This window comes from Phalaenopsis equestris, unplaced genomic scaffold, assembly GCF_001263595.1.
Source record: "Phalaenopsis equestris unplaced genomic scaffold, ASM126359v1 Scaffold000174, whole genome shotgun sequence".
In the NCBI taxonomy this organism is placed as follows: Eukaryota; Viridiplantae; Streptophyta; class Magnoliopsida; order Asparagales; family Orchidaceae; genus Phalaenopsis; species Phalaenopsis equestris.
Genome location: NW_018164616.1, coordinates 886,120 through 896,634, shown reverse-complemented (window position 1 = coordinate 896,634; position 10,515 = coordinate 886,120). Strand labels below are relative to the sequence as shown.

Below are 10,515 nucleotides of genomic sequence, written 5' to 3'. Positions count from 1 at the left end.
GTTTTGGGGAAGGCCATCAGGGTGAAGTTCTCTACCGGAACTCACTCATCAAAGAAACCCCTTGACTATGTTCACAGCGATCTATGGGGGCCAGCCAGAACTCAGACTCATGGAGGAGGGAGATACTTCATGTCCATCATAGATGACTATACCAGGAAGGTATGGGTTTTCATCCTTAAATCAAAAGATGAAGCTTTTCAGAGGTTCAGGGACTGGCTAACTGTCACAGAAAATAAGATGGAAACCAAGCTGAAGCACTTGAGAACTGACAATGGCTTAGAGTACTGTTCAGAGCAGTTCGAGGAGCTGTGCAGGAGGAATGGCATCACAAGGCACAAGACAGTCCGGAACACTCCTCAACAGAATGGCCTGGCTGAGAGGATGAACAGGACTCTCCTAGAGAGAGTGAGGTGCATGCTGCTAAATGCAGGTCTACCCAAAAGTTTCTGGGGTGAAGCTGTGTCAACCGTCTGCTACCTTATCAACAGATGCCCATCAACTGCTATCGATATGAAGACATTTTCGGAGATGTGGTACGGGAAACCAGGTAACTATGATAATCTCAAGACTTTTGGATGTACTGCATATGCTCATGCTAGACAGGATAAGCTGGAAACCAAGGGCTACAAACTCTGGTGCCTAGATCAACAGAAATGCATCATCAGTAGAGATGTGACATTCGATGAGTCCAAAATGGCAAATCTGTATAGCGATGCTGTCAAAAACAACATCACTAAGGAGGATTCTTCAATTGAGGTGGAGCTGCAGCAACAACAAACTTTGACAGATCAAAGGACTGTTGTGAACAATCAAGATGAAGTGGCAGAGGAGCAGCAAGTGATTGAGCCAGAAAGAAGATCTGATAACTACAGCTTGGTAAGGGACAGACAAAGAAGAACTATCTGACCGCCAGATAGATACGGTCATGCAGATATAATCTCATATGCTTTAAGTGTTGCCGAAGAGATAGAAGAAGCAGAACCGAGCAACTACAAGGAAGCTCTAAAGAGTAAGGAAAGACTCAGGTGGGAAGAGGCAATGGATGAGGAAATGGCTTCTCTGATGAAGAACAAAACCTGAGAACTTGTGGATCGACCAAAGAAGAAACGAGTGGTTGGTTGCAAGTGAATCTTTAAGAAGAAAGAAGGCACGTCAGGCATTGAGAGGATCAGGTACAAAGCCAGACTCGTTGCAAAGGGATTCACTCAGGTAGAAGGAATCGACTTCAACAAAATCTTCTCACCCGTCGTGAAACACTGCTCTATTAGGATAGTCTTAGCACTAGCAGTTCAATTTAATTTGGAATTAGTGCAGCTAGATGTTAAGACTGCGTTCCTGCATGGAGAGCTTGAAGAAACCATCTACATGGATCAGCCAGATGGGTACTGCACACCTGAGACAAAGGACAAAGTTTGCTTGCTGAAGAAAGCTTTGTATGGACTAAAACAAAGCCCCAGACAATGGTACAAACGATTTAATGAGTTCATGCTAAAGATCGGATTTGTCAGATGCAGCTACAACAATTGCGTGTACATGAAGTGGCAAGATGGTGAAATAAGTACCTACTTGCTTCTTTATGTGGATGATATGTTAGTAGCCAGCAAAAGCAAGGAGGAAATCCAGAAGATCAAAGGTTGCTCAATTCTGAATTTGACATGAAGGACCTAGGACCTGCTACAAAGATCCTAGGGATGGAGCTTACTAGAGATAGGAAAAATGACACCTTATTCTTATCTCAAAAGTCATATATTCAGAAGGTTCTAGCAAGGTTCAACATGCATGAGGCTAAGCAGGTTGCAGCACCTATTGGCTCTGAAACAAAGCCCCAGACAATGGTACAAACAATTTAATGAGTTCATGCTGAAGTTCGGATTTGTCAGATGCAGCTACGACAGTTGCGTGAACATGAAATAGCAAGACAGTGAAATAAATATCTACTTGCTTCTTTATGTGGATGATATGTTAGTAGCCAGCAGAAGCAAAAAGGAAATCCAGAATATCAAAGGTATGCACAATTCTGAATTTGACATGAAGGACCTAGGACCTGCTAAAAAAGATCCTAGGGATGGAGATTATTAGAGATAGGAAAAATGACACCTTATTCTTGTCTCAAAAGTCATATATTCAGAAGGTTCTAGCAAGATTCAAAATGCATGAGGCTAAGCAGGTTGCAACACCTATTGGCCAACACTTCAGATTGTCAAACTCTCAAGCACAAAGACTAAAGATGAGAAAATGTACATGGAGGGTGTCCCTTATGCCAGCGGGGTTGGTAGCATCATGTATGTGATGATCTGTAACAGACCAGATTTGGCCTACGTCATCACCATTATAAGCAGGTTCATGGCAAACCCAGGACAGTCTCACTGGGAGCACTAAAATGGATCCTGAGGTACCTGAGAGACACTACAGACCTTGGTCTACTCTTTGAAAGAAAAGGTAGTTGGTTAAATGGACTCCGATTATACAGGAAGCATTGACACCATGCCAGGAAGCCTCTGACAGGATTCATTTTCACTGTCTTCGATACCGCAGTCAGTTGGAAGTTTAACCTCTAATCCATTGTGGCCCTCTCAACAACAGAAGCCGAATACATCGCTGTGACTGAAGCAATCAAGGAAGCTATGTGGCTAAAGGGCATGGCCGAAGAGCTTGGGATACATCAGAAGGTGATAACTGTGTTTTGCGACAACCAAAGCACCATTCATCTAACTAGAAATCAGGTGTTTCATGAAAGATCCAAGCATATAGATATAAAGCTTCATTTTGTGAGGGATGTCGTCAACAAGGGTTCAATAGTAGAGGAGAAGATACCTACTGAAGAAAATCCTACTGATATGCTCACCAAGGTGCTACCGACAGCTAAGTTCAGACACTGTCTGGACTTAGTAAACTTTACCAAGGGCTGAGGGCCTCTCAGGGGTCAGGTGGAGGGAATCTTTACTTCGAAGTTTCTCAATTGAGGGTCAATGTGAAAAATTGTTATTTTGACCCCCAATTAACGAACTAAGATAAAATGACGCCACCTACCACATCTCACCTACCGCTCACCTACCACCCACCTACCTCTCACCTACCTCCCACCTTCCACTCTCTTACTTCTATAAATAGAGAGGGTGTGAGGCCTAGAAGTGCAAGGGAAGAGATCTTAAGCTACCACAAAGGATGAGAGAATAACTAGAGAGCTAGAGAGGAGGAGAGCATCTTGAGGCCTTGTATCAAGGTGTTGCTTGAGAGGGAGGTTATAGAAGGAAGATGAGGGCTCATCTCTATGTATAAGCTATGTATTCTCCATTTCTTTTGCCTTAGTGAAATATTTGATCGATTCTCTTCCGTGGACGTAGATCCAGTTGGATCGAACCACGTAAACGATCTGTGTTTGCTTGTGTTCTTTTTTTTTCGTCTTATTTCTATGCCAGGAAGTACATATCTCACAACATGGCATTTGTCCGTGGCTGCCATGTTCATTGCATCTAAAAAAATGTCAAATTTTTGTGAGCAATATCAGAGCTTTTGTCATAAGAATGGTTCAAGTAATAAGAGAGAATATATATTGGAAGAAAAAAGCTCTAAGATTTCTTATACTATTGCCAAAAAATATAATACGAATGTTAATTGAATGTGTCATGGAATTACCATTTGGCTTCTATTTATATGCATGATTATGGCAAAACGCTATACAAAATAATACATTTGAAGGCAAATAAGTAAATTACATGGGCAAGCTTATTAAAAAAATGCTACAAAATGAAGGCAAGTAACCATTTAATTACACCGATTGCGCATGGTGATTTCCAAATAAGGAACAACCTCTCGTACGACTGCAGTCAACTTCACCATGTTTGACTAAGTTCTTACAAGTAGCCATGTTGGATGACTTGGACATCCTGGCCAAGTTAGCTCAGTTCGAGTAGCTTGGCAAGTGGCTTTGGCAGCTTTGGACTACTTGCTGATTTCAGTAGACGAGTTTCACTCTTTATTGGACAACTTTAATTATGAGACAAATTAGGCTCTTTGACGACTTCCTTGAAGTATGAGACAAGTTTATGCTCTCTAATGACTCAAGTTTAAGACCGGTTTAAATTCTATGATAATTTCAAACCTGAGACGAGCTACGACGAGTTCAATTCAAATTTGAGAGGAGTTCAAGTTTTCTGATAATTTCATGCTTAAAGATGAGTTTAGGGAAGCATTCTGTCTTGATTGATTTAGCCTTATTAATGATTAGTGTACAATAGAACAATATTGTTTTGAAAGTCTTTTTCAGCAAGAAATAATGCTCAATGACAAAGCTCCCTTAATGCGCAGATATTTTAAGGGACCTGAACTCCTTGTTGATTTCCAACATTATGACTACTCCCTAGACATGTGGAGCCTTGGTTGCATGTTTGCTTCTATGGTGAGTGCCTTCTCTTTTTGTAAAACATTTAAAAACAAAGATTTCTCCATTACAAGTCGGCGAGGCATTATTCTATCATTTGATTGCAGATATTTCGTAAGGATCCATTTTTCTATGGAGTTGGCAATAATGACCAGCTTGTTAAAATTTCCAAGGTAGAAACCACTTCCAACATGAAGCTTTCTTCGTTGTACTACCGGATATTTTCTTTATTTTATTTTCAGCTTGATTCACATTTTATAGGTATATGGATTTCCAAAATCCTTATTTTTTATTTTTTTATTTTGACCTAAAGGCATTAGATATCAGTGATTTTGTACTTTTTATAGGTATCCCCCTCTTTTTTTTTTTATTATTGTACCTTACCATGTTGTCCACTTTGCTAATTCCTTCTTTGTTTTTTTTTTCCAAGGTTCTTGGAACAGATAAGTTATGTGCTTATTTGAAGAAATATAAACTGGAACTTGATCCCGAACTAGAAGCTATGGTTGGAAGGTACTTTGTTGTAAAATATAGGAGACTTTTTTTGGGGAGCATTTACATACATACCTCACAATTCTTATGTATTTATATATGTAACACCCAATCTTTAATATTTAACTACATAGCACTCAAATCTTTAACTTCAAATAAGAAAAATATCATTATCATCTACTTTTAAAAGTGAAATAAATTCTTATGTATTTATATATGTAACACCCAAACTTTAATATCTAACTGCAGAGCACTCAAATCTTTAACATCAAATAAAAAAAATACCACTATCATCTACTTTTAAAAGTGAAATGCATCCTTTCATGCATAAATTTATCACATCAAAGTGTTATAAATGTAAATTAGAAAGTCTAGGTGTTAGATATGTAAATTTCCTTCTTTTTTTTTTCTTTAATGCACTAGTATATGTTAGATATGTAAATGCATAAGAATTGTGTGGTATTTATGAAAATTTCCTTTTTTTTTTCCTTAATGCAATAGTAATTCATGTTAACATCTGACATGCATAGTTTGAAATTTTTATTTTTTATTTTATTAACTGATTCCAGGCACAGCAGGAAGGCGTGGTCAAAGTTTATAAATTCTGACAACCAGCATCTTGTTTCTGCTGAGGTTATATTTTTCTTTGCACTTTGGAGCAGTTCTATTGCAATGAAAACTAACATTTGCACTTTTGTTGTTGTATTCAGTGATTTACTACTACTTAGTTATCTAATGTTCAAAATTATGTAATTCAGGCATTAGATCTTCTTGACAAGGTTCTTCGATATGATCATCAGGAACGGCTAACCGCGCGAGAAGCGATTGTAATTTATTTCTTTTTTCTTTAAATTGTTTAAGGTTTCTTTATACATTTATTATAGATATAACTAGGGGTGTAAATTAGGCGAGCCTAGCTCAAGTTATGCCTAACTCGAGCCTCGCTGCATGTCAAAATGCAAGCTTTAGCTCGAATGGAGAGCTCTAGTTTGGCTCGCAGTGATGTCAACAGGTTCGTGTGAGAACTCACCAAAGGAATGGATGGCTGGAGAAGAATGAGTATGACGATAACTCGCCTAAGAAAGCATCGAGGGACCATCAAATGGCTAGTCGAGCTAACAAGTCATGCCTAGATAAGCTTGAACTTTGAGCTCGTTTAATAAAAGAGTTTGAGTTTGTGATCGAGCTTGTCGAGCTCGACTCGCGAGCTTGTTAATGAGTTGAGCTTGAGCCGGCTTGTCTTTTTTACACCCCTAGGTATAAACCATACTAACATGCATTCATGAATGTCAGTGTGATCTATTCATACACAAATATAAACACATGCATTATAAATTGCAGGCACACTCCTATTTCTCACAGATAAGAGCTGCTGAGGATCGCAGGACGCGCAATTAATAACGGAGCTGGAGTTAAATCACTTCATTTCTTTTTTCTAAATATTTATATTTTTTTATTTAATTGGGTTATTTATGTCATTTGATACTTATTCAATTGTATTTGGGGTATTCCGGATTTGAAAAGGCATTGCATTTTAATTGAGAGCTGCTTTGCATGTTTGGATCCTAATAAATTTTTTTTTTCTGTCAATTTTAAAAGTTATTGAATTTTTTTGAGAAAAAAATTGATACAAATTTTTTTTTTTTTTTTTTTTTTTTTTTTTGTTTCATGTGTTGCATCCCATCACAAAATAAATTTAAGAATTTTGAGATACATCTAAACTTAAAAAGATTGTGATACCTTGACCACGCTCGAAAATAACGTGACAACGTCATGGGTTGCAGTAGGGCGGCATGACAACGCCACAATCAGGCGTGACCATGTTGGCCCTAGCAGAAGAGTGGTGTAACCATGTCGAAAATGGGCCTGGAGCAAAGAACACTTTAGAATCAAATTTTGATGGTGTTGTGCGGTTATGTATCAATATGACTTAACTGTTGATATCATTTGACAAATTAGGTAATTTGAACCAAAAAAAGCTGCTAGCTTAATGATAATTTTCTTGAATTACACGTGTGAAATAAAATTTTTGGGGAATTTACATGCATACCACCTAATTCCTGAGCATTTACATGTCTTTCACCTAAACTTTATTTTTTATGTTTGGACCACCTAATTTTTTTATATCAAACCAAAAATATCATTGTTTTAACTCAAATAAGATGGCATATTTATAAAAATTGAATTTAGAAGTTAGATATGTAAATACATATAAATTTAGGAAAATTTATGTTAATCTTCCCTTTATTATTATTATTTTTTTTTGGTGTTTAGTTATATTTAGAACTTGGCATTTGTGTGAGTCAGCTTAAGTTGGAGAGTAAACAATCTAGCACTTAAGCTTGATTAATTTATCCAGTTAAAGCTCGAACTAAAGCTTAAGTTAACAAGTCCAGGTCAGCTTATTTATTAAAAATCAAAGTAAATAATATTAATTTAAGATAATATTATAATAAAATAAAAAATAAAATGAGCAATTAAAAGAAAATCATTAAAATTTTACTTGATATAAAATATAAAATATAAAATACTATTTTTTAAATATTTTTGATACTTTAAATATCTTTTATATTAATATTTTTTTTACATAAGCAGACTCATGAGCTAATGGTCAAGCAGGGGCTAGCTGAGCTTGACTTATGCTCTTTGAACTCAGTTCACAAGCCACTTTCGAGCCAGCCAGCTCACGAGTAAGCTTGACTCAAAATTTATGCTGATTCTGCCCTGCAAAAGCCTAATCTAAGAATAATAACATTTACTTTTTACAAATAATTTTAATTTAGAAAAATCCAAATATACATCACATCAATTCCAATTTCAGTGGCCTCACAATTTAAATGACATTCATGCCCAACACTAAGCCATCGTACACACTACATTTCATGCACTCATTCATCAATAAGACATTAAATAATATCTTATAGATGTTACAATATACTAAATTATATAACTAAGAAATAAATTAAAAAAAAAACATAGAGCCATACAATATTTTTACTCTAAAAATTTAAATTAAAAATGCAATCAACATCCAAAATCATAAGGCACAAGTCCTTGCAGTTGGGGTCCATTCAGCTTGCTGTTGTTCTCGAAACTGCATGTATGAACAGTGAAATATTAATCAGTTATTAGCGACTATAATATCATATTGCACTCATTAATAATTTAAACTGCTAATAATTATAGATAATAATCATGTGCTCAGTCTTAATCTGTTCTATGGATGAAATAAGCCAAAAATGTAAATTAAGGCAAGAACCCCTCAAATGAAGAACTCAACGGTTTTTTCCATTTTTGATACAAACTTAATTCTTAATTCTCATGTGCATCTCAACATTCTATCTCCAGCGTTAAGGTTCGAATTGATCATCCCTATGAAAAGCTTAAGGGTTTGGTCGAGATAGCTTTGAGACTGCTTTGCTTTTTAGGCTGTCACGGTGGCTCTGTTCGGCGAATTGATTAATTGTTGTTTTCTATAAATTTCTGTGGCAGTAAGTTGCGGTATGACTTTTTGAAATTAAAATAAAACTATAATATCTACCACAATTTTTTCAAGAGCCAATTTCTTTTACAAAGGCTTCACAATTGCTTCTTCAAACAGACGCAACAATCCAAACGGACCCGAAGTTTGAAGGGGAGTAACGATCGATACAGTGGAGAAACTCTTAGTGTGCGAGATAGATTCAATGCCCACCCCCTATATAAGTGAAATTTATAAAATAATAAAATTGTTCTTTATGTCTTACAGCAAAGATGTTATTGCTACCACAGCTTTTAAACAGTCCATTGTGATTATAAATTCGAACAAAAATATTAGAAGAAAATATAACTATAAGAACATTTCATACAAATAAAAAAAATTACCAACATGCTTAGATAAAGAATTGGAATACTTTGTTAATTTTGGAGCATCCTTACCTTTGGATGGGGAAATTGGCAAATGGTCCATCAATTGGAATGGTTCCACAGATATCATTGTTGGAAACATCACTGTGAAAAAATAATTCATAATTATTTGTAAATATTAAGAAAATAGATACTACAAGATAGAATTAATCCACAGAGTTTTCTTTCTTACAAGACTCTGAGATTCGGAAGAGTGGCGAGCTCTCTAGGAATGGAACCAGTCAGCCTATTCCTAAATTGTTTAATCTCCTTCAATTTTAAACCAAAAAAAAAAAAAAAAAACCAATTTTTCATCAGATTAAACTATAAACAGGAACCAACAAAAGCTTTAGTAATCAAGAAAAAGGATAATTTGCTTACAGAAATCGGAGCTTCTTCAGCTTGGAAAAGGAGTTTGGGATCTGCCCCTCAAGTTTGTTTCCGAACAAATCCAAACTAACCAAGTTCTCTAAATTTCCCAACGCCTTCGGAATCTTACCATCAAAATTGTTTCTGTAAAGCTCTCTGCAATTTACCAGAATCAAAGCTTCGAATTTTCAACATGAGAAGAATAATCCAACAAAAAAGAATTAGTTTTGATGAGGAAAATCGCACTCACAGGTACTGGAGATGCTTGAGGTGACCCAGCTCGGGACCTAGCGGGCCGGAGATGTTGGAGTTTCCCAAATCACTGCATTAAACTTCCAAAGATGAGATTTTTATTGACTTACAGAGAAAAGAAAAGGAAGAAGAAGGAGAGACCGTGCTTACAGTCGTATTACGTGGTTTTGATCGTTGCAAGTTACGTGGAACCAAGTGCAGGGGTTGACGAGAGTTGGATCCCAGCTCTGTAGAACGTTGGTGGGATCTGAAAGATGAGTTCTGAGAGAGTGCAGCGCTTCCCCTGTTCCACGGCAAAGATGAAGAGGATGAAGAGAAACGGAAAGAAAAGGGTTTCGGCTGTTAGAGAGAAGAATGGAGTTATGGGGTTAGGTTGATGTAAAGACAAGACAATACCTTCGGAGTTGGTGGCGAGAATGGAGTTATGGGGTTAGGTTGATGTAAAGACAATACCTTCGGAGTTGGTGGCGAAGGAAGGAGATGTGGCGGCGGCGATGAGAAGAAGGGGAGAGAGGAGGGGAAGGAGAGCCATGAGAGAGAGAGAGAGTTGAAGAGGGAGGAGGAAATGGGGGAAAGATGGGAGCTTTAATGGAGCAGGGTGGACATTAATCGATAACCAGTCAAAATAGGTTTTTTTTTGGCGTTTGGTCATCAGTCAATAACTGGAGAGGTAGTGAGATACAGCGAGTTTGGGAATGCACGCTATGGGCATGGCCTTGTGGTTGGTAGACAGGAATGATGGCGAGCACGTAGAATGGGCCCAAGGAGCGGCAGTGTAAATTTAATAATTGTTTTCGGAGTATTTACATAAATATCACTTAAATTTTATGTATTTACATATGAAATGTCTAAACTTTGATATTTACACACCACTCAAAATTTTCATAACCAAGGCAAAAACAAAAAAAAAAAAATCACAATGGTTAACTTCTTAAAAATAAAATAAATTATATCATATCATATATATATATATAGATATCAATATTTAGATATAAATATCAAAATTTAGATATTATAAATATTTAAATATTATAAATATAAATATCAAAATTTAGATATTATAAATATAAATACATAAGAATCGCACCATATTTATGTAAATTTCCCGGGACTGAAATTAGGGGTGTAAACGAGCC

The 10,515-nt window shown here is 36.5% G+C and overlaps 1 protein-coding gene and 1 pseudogene across 1 annotated transcript in view; one reads left to right on the top strand and one right to left on the bottom strand.

Annotated features, from left to right (window-relative positions):
• LOC110022175 (casein kinase II subunit alpha-2-like) overlaps positions 1-6,417 on the top strand; it is a 23,342-nt gene extending 16,925 nt beyond the window's left edge. Inside the window, exons 6-11 of the mRNA XM_020720990.1 lie at positions 4,309-4,399; positions 4,489-4,554; positions 4,812-4,894; positions 5,443-5,506; positions 5,632-5,700; positions 6,215-6,417. Coding sequence (XP_020576649.1) covers positions 4,309-4,399; positions 4,489-4,554; positions 4,812-4,894; positions 5,443-5,506; positions 5,632-5,700; positions 6,215-6,271 — 430 coding nt within the window. The 3' untranslated portion in view covers positions 6,272-6,417. The remainder of the gene's footprint in view (positions 1-4,308; positions 4,400-4,488; positions 4,555-4,811; positions 4,895-5,442; positions 5,507-5,631; positions 5,701-6,214) is intronic.
• Positions 6,418-7,751: 1,334 nt separating this feature from the next.
• On the bottom strand, positions 7,752-10,063 carry LOC110022200 (annotated as a pseudogene).
• Between the last annotated feature and the right edge of the window lie 452 nt (positions 10,064-10,515).